Genomic DNA, 19,200 nt, shown 5'->3' with positions numbered 1-19,200 from the left:
CCGGGCGAGGAGACAGGTAATACATCTGCCTACGCCCGGGAAGGGGACCCGCTTGCTTCTTAAACATTAAAATGGAAGAGAAGATCTCCATGTCTAAAGGCAAGCCCTATTCGCAAAATAGGGAGATTGTCCCCACCAAGTTACGAGTGGAGTTCGGGTGAACCTGGCCGACAGTAACGCCGAAGTGGTTCATAACCTCGACAATGAGGTGGTGGAAGGGCAGGCGCAACCTCGCAACGAGGGTATGAAGTAGGTGTACTCCCTAGGCAAGTTGAACTGGGTAATAAGGGAGTGAAGACCCTCAGGCGTCATGGTCGAGGGCCCAAACTTGTCTAACGTCCGACCTCGACGAGAGGAGGACGCCAAACTACCCGAGGTGACTCGACCTACGGGTTCGAATTCTTCCTTGAGCTCTACCTCCGGTTCGCTAGGACTGTCGGGGGATGCAACTCAATTCGTAGAACCTGCATCTGACCCCCTTGAAGAACTGTCTGAACTATCCAAGCTAGACATCGGGAGGAGAAGATGGATTCCAGGAAAGTACTCACCCGGAAAAAGGCTTGAACAGACTATGGGAACTTTAACGCGAGCTAAAAGCTTGAATGCGAGCTAAAGGCTTAGACGCGAGCTAAAACTTGTACGCAAGCTCAAGAAGCAAAACGCAGAAGTGACAAAGCGATTGGGGTCCCCCACCATTTATACCCATAGTAACCAAAAATCAACGATTCTGATCAAAGCAGATTCGACGGCCCATAGTCGCGCTGACCGCACGTTTCCTCAGACAGACGTGAATGGCCGCACGTCTTTTGAAACTAAAAGAGCGCCAGCACACGTCGCCTTGCATTAAAGGCGGCAGCGGCGCTTTTTTAATTTTGAAAAGATGCCCGCTGTCACGTCTCCCAGCGGCGCACTTTTTGAATTTTGAAATAAGGTGCGCACTGTCACATCTGTCAGCATTTATAGGCAGATTGACACGTTTCCCGTCTTTTTGGCAGTCGAGAAAACCCAAAAAAATTCCTGACGACGCGCACCTCGCGCTATCAGTCAACCAATTCAAAGTACGGGACAAATCCACCATCCACCTCGCGAACTCCCCGCGCCAGGGCAAGACCCTTAGTGCGAGGAGTGGGGGCAATTGATGAAGGAAGATTTGGCCCGACCTCGTAACCACTCAACACGTGGCAAAGGCAACAGCTCGGCACAACAGCACGCCAAGGCGCGAGCTCCGGAAGGAGGAACCAACGGTCCGAACTCCCTGCAAGGAGCCCGAACTCCCTGTAAGGAGCCCGAGCCTTACGAACACAAAGGGCAACAACCCGAACTGGCCTGCCCATGGGAGTTCGGGCCACACCTCTATCCGAACTCGAGACTTAACCTCGCACACCACTCCAGCACTTCGCCTCCAGGACACCGAACTAAACAAACCGCACTGTACCTGACACCAAAGGGGTACGTATCCAGGGGCGGTGCACCTGACTGACTTGGGATCTGACGCTTGACATCCGCACTTCAACGGCCACCTACCACTGCCACCTGCCACCGCCATCTCCAGTTACAGAGACAGCTCCGACAAAGAGAATAGTGGCAGTTCTGCCCTAGCAGAGGTGATGACACCCAAACTGGCAGAAGCACAGAAGTAATCATACCCAACCTAACAGAAGCATAGGAGTGAGTGCACGAAGTGGTTATAAAAGGTTCTCTACCCCCCAAAAACAAGGTATGTGAACTTTGCGCCATATGGTTTTATCTTGCATTTGAGAGAATACTAACTTGAGCTTCGGAGCAATCTCACAGGGTTCCTCCCCGGAGATTCCCCACTTTCTTCTTCGTTTCAAGCCCCCTGTTGCTCCAGTCAGAGGCAAGATCGTTGACAGTTAGGACCGGCCAGATTGCGCACCATCACCAACTAATATAACAAACATAACTGCCAGCTAATATAACTGTCTAACATCCCAACTAATATAACAAACATAACTACCAACTCAACTAACTGCCAACCACTTCCTTTGCTAGACATCAAAAGAAGAAATAGCTCATTCTGCTAATTAGTGCTAACATCAGGGTCAGGGAGGCTTTTCCTCAGTTCTAATTAAGACCCACAAGGCCACGATACTTCTTCTTCCATAACAAATGTCTTCGCTTCTGCCTTCAACACACCTTCCTCCAACACCTTGCTGGTTGCTGGTGTAAAGTTTCCATATCCTCTATTGCTTCCCCCTCTTTCACTTATATTCTAGTCGTCGTTTCCATCAGTGATTTCTTAATGTCTCCTTTGTGTTGGGTGTAGTTAGTTGTGTTGGCACATGGCAACATCATGAAGCGCTGGATCTATAAGCCCAAATACCAACCAACCACTTTGCCTATACCCATTTTGATTTTGGATGCGGCTAAAGCTGCCCACACAACACAACCCATTTGCGATCATTACCATATGTTTGTTTGATTTTAAATGGATCTTAACCTAACCGAGGAGCACTAGCCACTAACAAAGTGGACCCTCCCTGTTGAATTGCTTTAGTTTTATTTTGCCCACCCAATATATTCAAAATCTCAGTCGCATGGTTGGGTTAAAATCCATTGATGTATCCTGCATTCCTGCTCCAAGCTGTTACACCGTGCAAGGCATACAATACCAAAACAGTATCAAACCTCAAAATAAAAGCTTGATGCAAAGGGTCCTTTTCAGTTTGCTATTCTCGTTGCAACTAGTTTATTTCGTCATGCCCTGATTCTAGTGAAATAACGTTACGAGTTACCTGTAATACATATGTTCAGGTATGGTGTTTAGTATGCATCAAGATGGGATGCCTACTTGGCGATTGGCCTAAACAGTGCCAGGTTGAGCCTAAACTCTGGCTGAAAAACTATCCCAGCATCTCATTTCTAATGCACAAAAGAAGCAATTTTTCATAATGCCAGTAATCTATAATGTGATACTGCTTGTGTTAGGTCAGAAGTTCATAGCTGCTTCTGAATGTGATACTGACGAATGAACCGCTTGGAACCCATTACTGCCTCAATGAATGAATCAGAAAATTCGTTCAAGATATATCCAAAATGTGCAACCAATGGCCAATGGAAGAACTTATTAACCTCATCTACCACCACTTACATTACCTAGCCTGCATTTATGACCACTAAATGATGGAGAAAGAAACTAATTTGAAACCAATTGCTTTGTGTGGGGATTGATAGATTAGAATGATGAAGCAATCACCATAATCATCCTACACTACATTGCCACAAAATCTCCTGCAAACAATGTGTGGTATTGAAGAAATGGAAACATGACAGCCTCTCTTAGGACCTAGATATCATGTATCTGGAGGAGCCAATCATGTTCAAAAGAGGCTAAACTTCCAAACATTCTCAGGAAATGGGTGGCCATCATAGACTTCTCAAAGACACAAAATCAGAAGGCAACTCTACATCATAATCAATAAAATAGATCATGAAATTCTGCATTCTTACATAAGCTTTTCTTCTCAATAACCAATAAGAGAAAACAAAAAGGAAAAAAAAATATGCTCTCGTACCAATAACTGCCACTACTATTCCTCCAAATGCAAGTAAGACGGTGTTATGCAGCAATTATCTAATAAAGAATTCAAGCGAAACTGGATGAGGTTATTATTACCTTTACCAAGTTCCTGAACAACACAATGAATCCAAGATAGAAAAAGAATACAAAATTCATGTGGGCATGACCAGGATTCTTGACTGTTCACATCTCTGTATCTCCACCATTGCTCTGAAAAGAATGTTTCTCATGGTGGGGAGGTTTAATCTAATTTTACTGAAGAGAACAAATAATGAACAAACCAGAAAGATGAAAGGAACCCAACTGTGCCAGTTGCAAGCATAATTGCCAGAACCATGAAAAGAGAGTACCCCAGGTAAAGAGTGGCAGATACAGGGCCACTCAGACTCTTGAGATCAAATATAAGGTAATTTACCGAGTATAGGAAGATGTAGATGGCAACTGAACCCGAGGCAAAGAAGGACTTCCACCACCATTTCCAGTCCTCCACACAGAGGTGCATGTAAGTAAGGACCAGAGACACTTCAGCACAGACGACAACAAGAAGGATCAAAACGATGAACAGGAAGCCAAAAACATAGTACACACGGCCCATCCAAAGGCTAGACATTATAAAGAAAAGTTCAATGAAGAGGGTGCCAAATGGAAGAGTTCCGGCTCCTAGAACCAACAGCCAAGATGGGTATTTCTGAGCTGGGATTTCTCGAGGGATCTGATTGGTCCGAACTGGGTACTCAATATGAGGAGCCTTGGCTCCGAGGTACCCACCCACAAGGGTAAGGGGAACTGAGATGCAGAACCATAGCAAAAGGAGGATAATGAACAAAGAAAATGGAATTGCCCCAGTGCTGTGGCTACCCCACAGAAGGAAGTTCAGAGTGGTCAATATCAGAAAAGCGATACCAGGGAAGAAGCAGGCAGAACGCCATGCAACTGAAACCCATCCTGTACAATCACCACATCCTATTGTCCTCCAAAGTCGAACAGCGACATAACCCGCAGCAATACCAAGTATCATGTAGAAGAAAAGCATTCCTGTGATGAGTGTCCCACGAGAAGCTGGAGACATGAATCCTAGGGCAGCAAACAAGATTGTAACAACTGCCATTCCAAGAATCTGAACCCCATCCCCTACCACTATACACAGCAGGGCTGGATTGTTTGGAGCCCTGAAAACATCTCCAACAACAAGCTTCCAGCCAGACAATTCCTCATTCATCTGGGCCTGGGCCTCCTTGTCAAGCTCCTCATACCGAGTAAGGTCTCTCCGGACAGTCCTCAAGAAGATAACGAGGACGATTCCAGCAAGGAAGGTGATAACCATTAAAGAGTTGAGAATCGAAAACCAGTGAACCTTAGAACCCTCCATCTTCAAGTAGGCATCCCATCTTGATGGCCATTTGATATCACTCTCCTCAAATAAGACTTCATAGGTGAAAACAATCGGCTGGCCTTCCTTGACGGCCATTGCTACAGTGGTGGGATCACAGTTAATTGTTGATGGGTACTTCTCATGCATCTTCTTGTTCTTTACGGCCTCTGGGTTGTGTTGGAAGCTGCAAGGGACAACCTCAAACCCAACAACCATGTACCCCGGAACCTCTGATCCAGGCTTCTCGACTGCAGGAATCATCTCAGCCGCGTCCCCAGTCCCCATCACCCGAGCCACATTGGTCTCTTCATACTTGTGGACTAGAACCTTGAACTTCAAATGGTTGAACACATAGTAAAGGTCCTGAACCTTGATCCCCACAGGGTAACCAGTCCACCTGAGGACGTAACCTTCCTTGTTGGTGTACCGAATGGCCGGAAGGTTGTCAAGTATCAGATTGACCTGATACATCTCATCGATCCTCTTCGTCAAAATCTTGAAGGTATCAGCTGATAAGGGATCAGTTCGACAGAGGAAGATCTCGGATTCATTGGTGTACATCTTAAACCTGTAAGGCGAATTCTCGATCCTATCACCCATGAGGAGTTCACCCAAGTTCTCGGCACTATCCTTGACACCACCTGGAGGCTTACAAAAGGGAAGACTGTAATAGCTGAAGGGCATCTCAGTGTCGATGGAAGTGAGAGAATTCACCTTCACCGACAATAGATCGCCGACCTGGTATTTGTGAGGGTAGCTACCCGGAAGATAAAACCCATCTCCAGATTGAAGCACCAAGAGGGAAAACAGAACCCAGATCGAAAATTGATGGGAGAGGCCCATCTTTAACAGTTATCGCAGAGTTTCTACCAGATCTGCAAGGAACCCAGATCAGAAAATGGGTTATAGAAGCCAAAACATTGGGATCTTAGAAATGGGCATTGGATTAGACTAGATGTATAAGAGAAATGCTGAAATTTCTCTGTAGATCTAGAGATTCAAACAAGAAGCAATTCTCTAAGCTAGCAATAACAAGTTTAACATCATTTTACCTACAAGAAAATGAAAATGCCAACGATAATTGTTTCAGAGGTGGAAGAAGAACTGACCTGCTACAAATGCGGAAACGGACACACAAAGAGAGAAGAACCTCCCTGCGAGAGGCTTCTGCAACAACGGAGACCCGCGAAGCTTCTTTGGTTTCGATCGATGGAGGGAGAAGCCCCCTAAAGACCGTATTTATCTCTTTTGTCTAGTGTCTACCTTGGCGAGTAAACTCGTCACTACTGTATTAACACGTCTTTACTTTTTCTGGAATGACAACAATGACCTCTCTCATTTGCAAAATGATAAATTTAATGACGAAATCGCCCTCGTGTTTGCCATGTTATTACCTCTGAAGGAAACCGATGAGAGAGAACTCAGAGAAGAGGGGCTTCACACACCATGATCCCAGTTTCCAAGTGAGTGTCGGTGAGGGAATAAAAATCTTTTGGGGAAAATTATTTATAATTAGAAAATGTAAAATAATTTTTTATAAAAAATTTCAATGGGAATTTGTGCCCAATTGTTTTAAAAATGGATTTTAAATTTCAACAGTCAATCGCCTTTGGGTGTAAATGAGTGTAAAATGCATCAGCTTTTTTAGATGCAAAATTTATACTCTTAATGAGTGTAAATGAAACAAAAAATGCAAACTTTGCAGCAAGTAAAAGTACAAATCATAATCACGATTCACAAATAAATGAATGCAACCATGCAAAGATGAACCGGGTGCAATATTTGCATCCGTTTCAAATTTGTATTCCAAACCAACAGAGCTTTTAAGGAGCATGAGAAACATTATTTTATTTTAATTTATTGGTTTTGCCAGATCAATAAACAAACGGTTTCAAAAAAAATAATAATAATAATAATAATAATAGTTATATGAGAATGACATTCCTTCTAATCACCCATAACTCATTTTCTGAAAATCAAGGCTAGATTTCTTGATTAAAATCTAGCCCTGATATATATAAATTAGCTTTCAAGTTTCAACCATCTAAGTTTGTTTTTCAAGTTTCCACCATACAAATTAGCTTTCAAGTTTCTCACTGAATATCGTTTTTCCACAAAATCATTCATATTTTTGTTCTACTTGCAGCTAAATGGGAGATTTTATGTAAGAAAAACTTCAAAATAGGGCTTGTTTGGGCTATAGGAAAAGAATTTTTGAAGTACCTTACAAACCAATCCGGCTTCTATCAGGGCAGGCTTTGTATTCGCACCATTCGCGCAGCAGGACGACATGCCACGCGTCCTTTGCTTCGTGCGGCTATTTAAGGTGTGTGGGATAGTAAACATCGTTGCCCATCAAGGCATCAAGGCCGTTAGGCTCCATTCGAACTCCATATGAAAACCTATAATATTTCGTTTTCCCTTTCCTCTCTCGCCAAACTCATTCCTCTCTCTCTCTCTCTCTTTCTCCCTCTCGAATCAGCGATGACCAACAATTATCACCGGTGATCGGAGGAAAGAGCTTGGCTCGCTACTGAACATGTCCTTGTTTCAATGGACGGCCACAAGGATTTACTGTGACGATGGATGGGCGCAGTTGATTCAAGCTCAGCGGTTAATATTGGAACAATCAAGTCAGAAAAATTAAGGTCATACACATTACACAACATTAACACTATTAATAGAAGAAGCATTTTAATGCTCCTCAACCTAAAGACCTCGAAGTCTAGAGGGCATTCGCGGATCAGAAACTTCAACTCAGGCTCCTTATTCTTCTTCTTCATTAGAATAATAAAAATAAAACCAGACAAGGTTGAAGATGTTTCTATTTGATCGAGCTTTCAAACAAAATGAAGAAAATTAAAGAAGAAAAAAAACTTGTCTGGTAAAAAAAGGCAAGCATGCAAATGCAAGAAGCAAAGCAGATAGAACCAAAGTGAGAAGAAAAATATCTTCAGATAATTTATGCATGACAAAAGTAGATTAAATTTAGCAAATGTCGAGATGAGGAAAAAGGCGAAATAGGAGAAAGAAACAAATATGCAATCCCAGTTCCCATAAGCTCCTAGTTTAAAACATTTTTCTTTCAAGGAAAAAGCAGTAGACCCACCAAATCCAATGTACTAACTTTGAACCAATCCAGTAGTTCACAATAAGACTTTGAAATAGAAAAAGAAAAATCAAATTTTACATAGAACCCACAGCGAGTAAGAGCGAGACCAATACCAGTGACAACGGAGATGTCCACGTCTCTGTAATGATCAACAAATATGTCTACAGTCGTCATTGGCTTTAGCTGGGAGAACCAAGGCTATAGGCTATCTCTGAAGCGATTCGAGTCGTGCCTCACTCCCCCAAACCAGGTCTTTAGCTGGCTTTTGTTGTATTTCCTTGTTCTATTATTACTTCATGGAATTTTAAACAAACAACCCTGTTTTGACTGTTTTCTCTCTTTCTCTACCTTTTTTTGATCTTTTTTAGTGTGGCTTTGTGTGGTTCACCAAAGTGGAAGGGCATAAATATTAGAAGAGATTTGAGTCCAACTATGATACAGAAAGGCTGGTATGGTATTCAAGCATTTTTTGTTGTTTTTGGATGAACTTATTATACCCTAATGAGAATCAGGTGGCAGTTTGGTATGCTATCCTCTATAATCTTGACCACACGATGCATGATCATAGGCAGATCCTACAACGAATATGAACCATACATCTAGAATACCTGCTGATCTTGTGATCGCCTATCCAAACCATTGAATTGGCATCGTATAAACACAGGCCAACAACGAGAGAGATGCCAGTGGGTTCAATTTCATCACTTCCCCATGAAGCCTGTCCAAGTCCAAAGACCTTTCAGTTGGAAGGTAAAAACGTACGTAGCTTCACTTCACTGACTCCGATAAAGAGATTCCACCAACGACTACCTAAAGAAAGCTCACATCATATTCATACAGCTTGAACTTGAAGGATTTAAGCTTTTTGTGAAAATACACCAAACCCCTTCCTCATTCATTCTTTGAGATGTGAGAAGACTAATATGCTCCTAGCAGCATAATCCATTTATACTAAGCAATTTCTTCAGGAAGCACTTCATAATTACAAGTACAACCCACGTGATTTTGATTTTTGACAATGAAAGCGATTAGGCCAGTTTTTTAGAGATCTTGGGAGTTTCTAATAAAGAGAAGGGTATCTCTGTCTTAACACACTCTAAGTAACTCCAGACCAACTGAGCCCATGGATCGGACCAGATGGCCACATCCAGTCATCCACAGTTTCCTTGTCTTTCGCTTGTGTGCAGAACGATGGTTGCATCAGTACTTAATCCGACTATTTGCTGCTTGAAGGCAGTTTTTTCATTTAGTAGGGATGTTTATAAGACTGATCAAATCGACCAATTCGATTTGATCAGTTCTTAATTTTTTTAATTTATTCGGTGATCAGTTTCGGTTCATGCATTATACTAAACTGAGAGGTCGGAGTTAGTTTCGGTTTGGTCGTGTAAATCGATAAAAAAACGACCAGATTTGGTTATGATTTATGCTAATATTTTATATTTTAAATTGATATTTTTAAAATTATATTCTTTTAATCATAATATTGCAACAATTGTTAATTAAATTTGTTGTTTTAAATCTTTTATCCAACCAAACCACGTTTCTTAGTTTAACAAATTAGTTCTGGGTTGTCCTTTGAACCGAATAATTGAACCGATAAATTGATTAAAACCAATATAACCCGAATTAATCTATTTTCATTGGCCCAACCCAATTAAATCAATTGGGTTAACCAAATTACTTGCAACCGAAACAAACCAACCCATAAGATACCCCTATCATTAAAGGTCGGTTTTGTGTCAATTGACCCAGTGTCACGGTCTGACACAGGCTTAGCTTTGCCTACGCTTGGCGGGCTTACGTTAAAGGACACTGATGAAGGAAGATTTGGCCCGACCTCGTAATCACTCAACACGTGGCAAAGGCGAATAGCTCGGCACAACAGCGCGCCCAAGGCGCGAGCACCGAAGGGAGGAACCAGTAGTCCGAACTCCCTACTAGGAGCCCGAACTCCCTACTAGGAGCCCGAACTCCCTACAAGGAGCCCGAACTCTCCCTTAGGCCCCGAGCCTCACACAAGGCAATGACCCGAACTGGCCCGCCTCATGGTAGTTCGGGACACTCCCCTATCCGAACTCAAGACTTCACCTCGCTCACCACTCCAACACTTCGCCTCCAGGACGCCGAACTGAACAAACGTACCATACCTGACACCGAGGAGGTCCGTATCCAAGGGCGGCGCACCTGACTGACTTGGGATCTGACGCTTGACAGCCACACTTCAACGGCCACCTGCCACCGTCATCGCCAGTCGCAAAGACGGCTCTGACAAAGAGAGCAGTGGCGGTTCTGTCCAGCAGAGGGGATGACACCCGAACTGGCAGGAGCCCAGAGGTAATCATACCCGACCTGACAGAAGCTTAGAAGTGAGTGCACGAGGTGGTTATAAAAGGCTCCCTACCCCCCAAGAACAAGGTATGTGAACTTTGCGCCATCTGGTTTTATCTTGCCTTTGAGAGAATACTAACTTGAGCTTCGAAGTGATCTCGCTGGGTTCCTCCCCGGAGATTCCCCACCTTCTTCGTTTCAGGCCCCCCTGTTGCTCTAATCAGAGGCAAGATCGTTGACAGCTAGGATCGGTCGGATTGCGCACCATCAGACACCATCGTCATTTTCACCCGTAAGATTATTGGGAGAATTGATGTCATCTTCAGGCAGACCTCCAAAAGCTTAACGTATTCTTTGAGGAGGGGTGGTCGACCCCCTTGGCTGCTTGACCTTGGCACTCTTAGACCAACATCCCTTGCGAGGCGGCCCTAGTTAATGGCTAGCATGGCTACTAGGGTTCCTCATGGGCACACACATGCTCATGGGGACAGTGCATGGACCGGCACTGCTCCACCGACACTCAAGGGAGGCTTGGCGCACACATGCTCACCACACCAACCCCTTGCCTAAGCTGAATGAGATATCTCGTTGCCCATAGCGTACAGGTGTGTTCCGGCCTAGTGGTTGCCTATCATCATTGGCACAACAAGTGCCTAGCATCATCGACATATAGGAGCCCCTCTCATCAGCGCCCAGTCGCCTCTCATCATGAGCGTCCCCCTTTAGCACGTAAGTGACGCCTCCCATGGACCGAAAGGAGCCAAAAGATACCCCGGCCATGCAAATTGAGGTCATGATCCAGTGCTACTGAACTTGGTGGAGCCATCTCATCAGGCAACTCCTAGCCCTAAGCATACAAAAGGCTTGTCCTGGCATGCCTTGGCCTGGACACCACACGGGTTTCTTCCGCTATAAGACTACCCCCGTGACACCAATGCATGTGACTAGTCTTATGGCATCTCCCGTATTGAGGTAACTCATATTAGCAGGACGCAATGGCTGTATAGCATCAGACTATGGAAGCAATGATAACATCCCACGATAATCATAAAATTGATGAAGACTTAACCAAACATTTTCAAGGGATAACTTTGGCCATTTGGGGCCGATGGCGTATGTTGTTAAGAGTGTTTTTGGGCTGGGCACGTTCACCAATTCACACACATCCATATTTTCAAAACGGAACCGCACATCCATCATTGCTCACTTTCAAAAAATATTCTCTTTCCTGTTTCCACTAGGGGTGCCCAACCGAACCGTGGGGTAAATTTTTGGACCGAACCAGTATGTTCGATTTTTACATTTAACTGAACCGATGCAATCAGTCCACCGGTTAACCACGATTTGGTTTTTCAGTTTTTTTATGCCCTTAAAATTAAAAAAAAAAAGGAAAACAGTTGAAGAGAACTGGGATGCCACTTTGCCGGTGTCGCCAAGATGCAGTAAAGCCTATAACCCGCAGCCAAGCCTCTGGTGTCTAAGAGGCGAGAGAGAGAGAGAGAGAGAGAGAGAGAGAGAGAGAGAGAGAGAGAGAGAGAGAGAGAGCTCAGAAAGAGACTGAGAGAGAGGGAGTATGAGGGAGTGAGAGTCCAAGAGAGAGAGGAGGAAAGAAAGGGATGAAGGAAATAGGGAATAGGGATCCTATGCGTATGCGGCGAGTGTCAGAGTTAGACGACTCAGACTGTCAAACAGGCTGTTCGCCAGTCTGGCAGCCAGAAAGTCTCAGACTATTAGTAGTCAATTCAATAGTTTAAAACTTTAAATGTGTTTATTAGATGTAAAAATTATATATAATAAATATATATATATATATATATATATCGGTCTGTTCGGTTAACCATCGGTTTTTTTAAATGATTAACCGAAACCGAACTGAAACTGTTAGTTTTTTGAAAATATTGAATCGAAACTGAACTGACCAGTTCGGTTAACCGATTTTTCGGTTCGGTTTTGGTCGATTTTTCGGTCGGTTCAGTTTTTCGTTTTTTTCACCACTATGTGTCTAGATTTCCTGCATTTCCACCCATATTCAGTCATGCCAACTGTGAACGAATAAAGTGGCTAAGAGACCGGATCTACTCCTCACATAAGGCACCTCACTCGCACATCCTACTATGCATTGGGAACATCTCTCGTACTTGTAAGTTATTTTTCAGGGGAGATGTTCCCAATGCATGGTGGATGTGCATGTGAGGCGCCCAAGTGTGAGGAGTAGATTCCGTTCTAGTGGCTAACCGTCTATAGGTTGTTGGGTCTGATGGTTTATCCAAAACTGATTTAGAAATGGAATTGCTTTAGCCACTGGTTTTTAGGTTAGAGGTTCGACCATTCAGGTAGAATGGTTCAAATGTTAAACATTTAAAGCATAACATGCAAATCACATTTTATTTTTGGAATAAAATATTAGGATAAAATAGATATAAATACTTATGAGAAGGGGCTGGGACTGTCAATGAGAGAAAGGAAGGAGTTCAAATCTGCGCCCCACACACCGAGCATCTGCCACATGTTCATTCGCATGCAGGAATGCTTCCCGCGTGCGGGGTTAACGGGACAGCCGTTAACTTGTCCCGTTAGCCCCAAAACTAGCCCAAACCCTCATTTCTACATTCCCACCCCCTCAACCAATACCTCTGCTTGAACTGGTCATCCCCTGACCCCTGTTCTTCTCCCCTCCACCCGAGCTCTCCTTCTCCGGCACTGGCGACCGCTCCGGTGAATTCACCTTGACTAGGTATTCTCCAACATTCATATTTTTTTTTTTTTCATTTCAAATCAGCTAAACCTCTGTTCTTTGATGTTTTGTTTTCTCATTTCAGATCAGAGAAACCACTGGCCATCTACAACGACCACTGGCGATCATCCGACCATTTCACTGTCACAGGTACTCTCCATCTCAACAGTGCTTTTTTCTCTGGCACTGGCGATCATCCAGCCATTTCACTGTCACTAGCGATCTTCCAATGAAGTAACAGATAATAGAATCTTCTTCTAATAATTTCAGTCTCAGGAGGATTTTCCACAATATTGCTAGAACTCAAGAGGATGCTTGTTACCAGAAAAGTTGATTAGCAGAGGCAATGGCATCCATTACTAGAAAAGTCGGTTCAAATAGGGAGGCTTGTTACCCAGATGGCCAAATACAAAGATGAGCATTAGCAATTGAGGCACATGAATCAAATGCCCATGCATGTCAATAAAATACAAAGTTCCATCCACTATAGGACAGAAATCTGCAGAGATCTAAATGAGATAGCCTGTTATAAACTACAAAAAATCTCCATTTTTTGAAGGATGGTCAGAAAATCCAACGAAAACCTTAGGCAACACCAAAAAATAGAAGATAAAAGATTGGCTTTTATAAATGAGCATATACAACACACTGTAAACAACAATACGAGAGTGAAGCAATAAGAGAAGGATTTCATTCAATGAAAAATGAAGCTAAATCTCAACTCAACCTTCGAATCAAAATAAAAGAACGGAAAAAAAGGAGAAAAATAAAACCTCCATTTCCTTCTTATGTGTTTCTTGCCAAACTAATCTTTCAAGTTCCATCCACTAATTTCAAACAAAGGAGGACACGAATACAGAATAAAACCTAAATTGAGGAGGTTTAAAGCAAATTCCATGGCAATAGAGTGACGATTGAAAGATGACAAATGTCGTCCATTCTAAACAAAAAGATGCCAAATGTTAATCCTTCTTCCGCATTTCTTGCCAATAACCATGTTGAAAGTTGAAATACAATGCATGTTTTCTTGTCCATAGATGACTGGGGGAATCCAATATAGGTAAGACTTAAGAGAAAGGATGGATGGATGATCGCCGGTGTCCAAGAAAAATCACTTTGCCCGTGTTTTCACTAATTTGAAATAAAAAAAAAAAAAAAAAAAAAAAAAAAAACAAAATATCAGAAAAGAAAAAAAAGAAAAATGTGTGAAAGAGTGATGATATGAGAGATGGAGGTGCCTGTGGTAGTGAAATGGCCAGATGATAGCCGGTGGTTTTTCTTATCTGAAATGAGAAAACAAAATATCAAAGAACAGGGTTTAGCTTATTTGAAATGAAAAAACAAAGTATCAGTGTTGGAGAATACCTAATCAAGGTGAACTCACCGGAGTGGTCATTGGTGTCGGAGAAGGAGAGCTCGGGTGGAGGGGAGAAGAACGGGGGTTAGAGGAAGGCTAGTTCAAGCACAAGGGATCGGTTGAGGGGACGGGAATGTAGAAACGAGGGTTTTGGGCTATTTTTGGTGCTAATGGGACAAGCTAATGGTTGTCCCGTTAGCCTTGCACGCAGGCGATGGTGACCTATAGCAGTGACAGTGAGGGTGGCGATAATAGATTTGAGATCTCTTTCAAATCTCTCTCACAGATCTAGAGATTTGAGATCTGAATTCTCCCATGAATAATCTATACTATTTTAAAAAGCACAAATAGCCTCAAGAATATTTCTGGAATTTTCTAAAGACAAAATTTACCCCTCTATATTTAAATTTATTGATTAAAAAATGAGGGCAAATAGCGTAATCGGTTCTTGATATTAAATGGATTTAAAAAATGTAATTTAAAGATATCCAATGCATTTGATCAATTCTCTCTCATTAAATCCAACATTTAAGTTATTAACTTGCATTCATGTTCATTGAATCATATATTTAAGTCATTTTTGTTTCTTCTCATCACTAAATTATATTAATTAAACCTATACTTAATAAATTAATAATTTCAATAACATAAAATCTTATATTTTAAAACCTACCTAGCAAAAATAGTGTTTTTATCTAGGCGGTGGTAAGAAATTAAATCATTCTTCGTCATATGGGTCAATCCATGTTGCCACAAATAATAAAATTAAAAAATAGATCAAATGGAAAAAATTAAAAATTTGAATAATTTTTAACATACATATTAAACAATAATAAGTATGATAAATAAGAAATATTTTTATTAATGATGGAAATGGATTGTAAAATTTAAAACCAATTGGAAATAAAAATATTTTCCTATTCTCTCTTATTAAATCCTATATTTAAGATATATTTTTCTTATCATTAAATTATTGTAATTAAATCTACTATATTAATTTTAATAGTATAAAAATAAATATTTTGAAAATTAATTTGTAAACAAAACTATTTTCTTCCCTCCCGGTGGTGGGTAAGCAATTCAACCATTTTGGGTCAAATGGATTAATAAATAATGTTATAGATAAATAACAAAAATTAAAATAAATAACTATGAAATGTAAGAAGTATTTTTATTAATGATGAAAATAGACTGCCAAATTCAAAATCTACCTAGAGATGAAATGATGTCATAGTCAAATAATAAAAAATATAAAGAATCACAAAAATAAAAAAAAAAAGATAGAGAAAATTTTGGGCACATATCTAATGTTATATATTTATAAAAAATACAATATTGGATACATTTCTAATATTGAACAAAAATAAGTTTTATACATAAGAAATAATTTTATCAATTATGGAAACGTAATACAAAATTTAATGTCAACCTAGAAATCAAACAATTTTTATTTTTAGTTGGTGGTGGTTTAAGTCAAATGGTACCATAGACAAACAAAAATTAAGTGTGATAAGTAAAAAATATTTTATATAATGTAAATGAAATATATAATTTAAAGGGAAAATTATTGTCAAAGTCGATTGTACATTTAAAATTAAGATGCCAGTTGGTCTAGAAACCAGCAAAACTCCGACAACTGGCTCTATATTTCAAATTATAGAAAACCCCCGCCATGTCATCAAAACCTTATGTGGTTGTTGTTAACATGGAACTCTTAGTCCATGTTGAACACAACAAAAAACCAATACCAAAAATAGGTTTTCAGTTTCTCTCCCACTCCCTATGTCTCTTGATCTCCTTCCCTTTTCTCTCACTCTCACAGTCATTTCTCGACCTCTCGCTCCCTCTATCTCTCCCACTCTCTCAACTTTGGTCTGTAGCCAAATGAAAAACTCTCTCTCTCTCTCTCTCTCTCTCTCTCTCTCTCTCTCTCTTCTCCCCTCACTCTCCCTCTTGGTCAAAATCTCCTTCTCCCACAATCTCTACCGTTCTCCAATTGGTGTGAAGATATCATTATTACTTGAAAAAAGAGAAGAAAAGTAAAGAAAAAAATATATTATATATGTTTTTTATTATATAATACATTATCATGTTGGGTTCGGGCTTAGGCCGAACTTTTATGAGAAAGCCCGAACCTGGCCGAAAAAAAGTTGGGCCCGATATTTTAGGCCCGAGCTCGAGCCTACGGGCCTGAAACCTTGTCCAAGCCCCAACTTAGATTGCGCTAGCCCATCGGGCTACCCAACCCATGAACATGTCTAATTAAGAGTCTCATGTTGGCAACAACCACATAAGCTTCTAATGACATGACAAGAATTATTATAATTTGAAATGTAGAGCTGTTTGTTAGAGTTTTGTTGGTTTATGAACCAGCTTGTAGCCTAATTTTAAATGTACAGCCGTCTCTGGATATAATTTTCACTAATTTAAAACTAATTCAAAAGCTAAGTTATTTTCTCTCTCCCCCCAATTTTTTTATCTTGTTAACTTTTCAAAAATTTTAAATAATTTCTATTAAACAATGAACCATTCTCTGGGTTAAACGGTTCAGCAATCAAACCATTTGGATCAATGATTCATTGACCAATTCAACGGTTTAGGGCTGAAAAGAAACTGGTACCCTTGCCTATTTCCGGGCCAAACAGTTGGACCATCAAATGGTTTTAAAACCATGATTTTACACCCCAAAAACAGTGGGGTCTGATCCAATTTAGGATAGACCCAAACACCCAGTCCCAACCCACAAGTAAACTTGTAGAAGCCATTCCAAATCAGACCATAACCAATTATAATTGATAGCTATATATTTTATCAAGGAACAGTTCGACTTAAAAGTTTAAGTTGTTAAGTGAGGTCTCTCAATATGTTTTTGTCCTCTAACATGCACCCTCGCCCACCCAAAAGTCTATTGAATTTAAGTGTGGACAAGTGCAGGTCCACCCATACCTTGTAATGAAATTTAATTTAACTAAATTGGGGGCGATGAAGATTATACATTTGATCAAACACGCTTTGATACCACATCAAGAAACAATTCAATCTAAAAGCTTAAACTGTTAGCAAAAGTCTCTCTGTAGACTTTTAACCGATAATTTCACAACAAGCAAACATGGTTGTTAAATTCAAAACGAAGCCTTTTCAAAGACTCTTCAGCTGGAATGCACGTGGGCTTCGACTTTCAATAAAAAGATAGATTCTTCCAGAAGCACATGCATGAAGAGGAGACTGAAAAGACTTAGAATTCTACCGAACAGCAGCATACCTTATTTGCAAGTTACCACCGACATGGAGGAGAGAGAAATGAAACTTTGGTGGGTTTTCTCAGGCTAAAGATGGGAATTACAGTGGGTCAGTTGGGATTTGGGTTGAAGGCAAAATTTTCAGCACTGAGATATCTCCAAAACTTGTCTATCTGGAGAGCTCAGGAATTCCAGCAAAGAAGGGGCATTCCAACGTGCACCGTGGAGCTTCAACACAGTTTTGTAGATGTGCTTCGACCCGTAAGGTTACTTTCATATATGATCCTTCCTTGGTCCCTTTCGTGTGCAAGTTGGACAGGTTTATGTAGTTGGGGTCAATCCTAAGCCAACCGAGCCCCCAATCCTAAAACTTTGGGTTGGGTCCAAGATCAACTCTTCTCTTCTCTCCCTTTTGCGAAATGTACTTATTTCCTCCATTGATCTTTTGAATCCAAATAGGTAGGGCTCCTTCCACAAACAAGGCCTAGTCAGAAAATCTATTGCACCATCAAGCCATTGGATTATAGGCAAGGTGCCAACACAGAGACACCAGTTACTGCAACTCCAACCTACTAGATTTAAGGTTGTAAACAGTATCTGTTTGTCTGAATTCAAATTTGATTCAGTTAGGAGTCATTTGAACTCGATCTATTTATAATTGAACCAGATATGGATGTGCCCTTATCTCATTCCGTCAAGAAACCGTTCAATTCAACCTAAAAGCTGACAATGGTTGAAAGTATTGATATATGTGATATGCAGAAATTGTGGTGTGATTTTTTTTTTTTTGGAATAGGTCAATTTCATTCATCCGAAGTCTCAGTTACAGGGGGAAATTGAGAAGTGAGTAACTGTTAAATATGGTCGTTCTTCATAAATCCATGTATTTGTTGTAGAACCCTGAAAGGCAATAAAAAAAGAAAGAAAGAAAGATAATACCTATCACAGTTCACAGTTCGATATATATTGATACTTTAAACCTTGCTCTAGCCTCTCGATAGAACACGTTGGAAGGACAAGACTTAGTTGAGTCTTACACCATCTGAGAACAAGTATCCCTCACACATGCAATAGGAAATGTACCAATTACCATTGTGTGGGAACTAAAAATTGGATTATACTTGCAAGAACCCATTGAAGTGAGGTATGTGGAAATAGGGAGATTGCCTTCAAGGTTATCGATACATATAGGCCGATACTTATCGTTCCGAAACCTCTCCAATACACCCCTACAGTGGGTGTATTGGGGGTCTGACTGATTCAGGGGGTAGAGGAATTCTAAACCAGTCCCCCTAAACCGGTTTTAAAAAAAAAATAAAAAAAAAAAAGTATCGATTCACCCGATACACCCCTACTGACATATCGAATGTATCCATATTTTGAACCTTGATTGCCATAATTAAGAACAAGTGTTGGTTAAGATCAGAAACATGGTTCAAAGTATTCATTGGGCTCTAAGTATCGCCTGATTTAAAGGGGCAATGTTGCTGATTCTTTGGGCTTCAAGTATAACT

The 19,200-nt window shown here is 41.0% G+C and overlaps 1 protein-coding gene and 1 long non-coding RNA gene across 3 annotated transcripts; both read right to left on the bottom strand.

The window, feature by feature from the left end:
- Positions 1 to 3,415: 3,415 nt before the first annotated feature.
- LOC104603376 (transmembrane 9 superfamily member 11) lies at positions 3,416 to 6,179 on the bottom strand. Its single transcript, XM_019198753.2, has 2 exons — positions 6,023 to 6,179; positions 3,416 to 5,788 (listed from the first exon to the last, which is right to left on the bottom strand). The coding sequence occupies exon 2, from the start codon at positions 5,754 to 5,756 to the stop codon at positions 3,783 to 3,785; it is 1,974 nt and encodes a 657-aa protein (XP_019054298.1). The 5' UTR covers positions 5,757 to 5,788; positions 6,023 to 6,179; the 3' UTR covers positions 3,416 to 3,782.
- Positions 6,180 to 13,759: 7,580 nt separating this feature from the next.
- LOC148802036 (uncharacterized) lies at positions 13,760 to 15,644 on the bottom strand. Of its 2 annotated transcripts, XR_016082442.1 has the most exons (3): positions 14,456 to 15,637; positions 14,329 to 14,373; positions 13,760 to 14,221 (listed from the first exon to the last, which is right to left on the bottom strand). It is a non-coding gene; the product is annotated as an uncharacterized LOC148802036 (long non-coding RNA). The 2 variants fall into 2 exon arrangements; XR_016082441.1 differs by having other exon boundaries at positions 14,329 to 15,644.
- Between the last annotated feature and the right edge of the window lie 3,556 nt (positions 15,645 to 19,200).

Source organism: Nelumbo nucifera, chromosome 2 (genome assembly GCF_055504915.1).
Source record: "Nelumbo nucifera cultivar China Antique chromosome 2, China Antique-T2T, whole genome shotgun sequence".
In the NCBI taxonomy this organism is placed as follows: Eukaryota; Viridiplantae; Streptophyta; class Magnoliopsida; order Proteales; family Nelumbonaceae; genus Nelumbo; species Nelumbo nucifera.
Note: the sequence above shows the minus strand (reverse complement) of the source record. Positions and strands in the feature narration are given on the sequence as shown.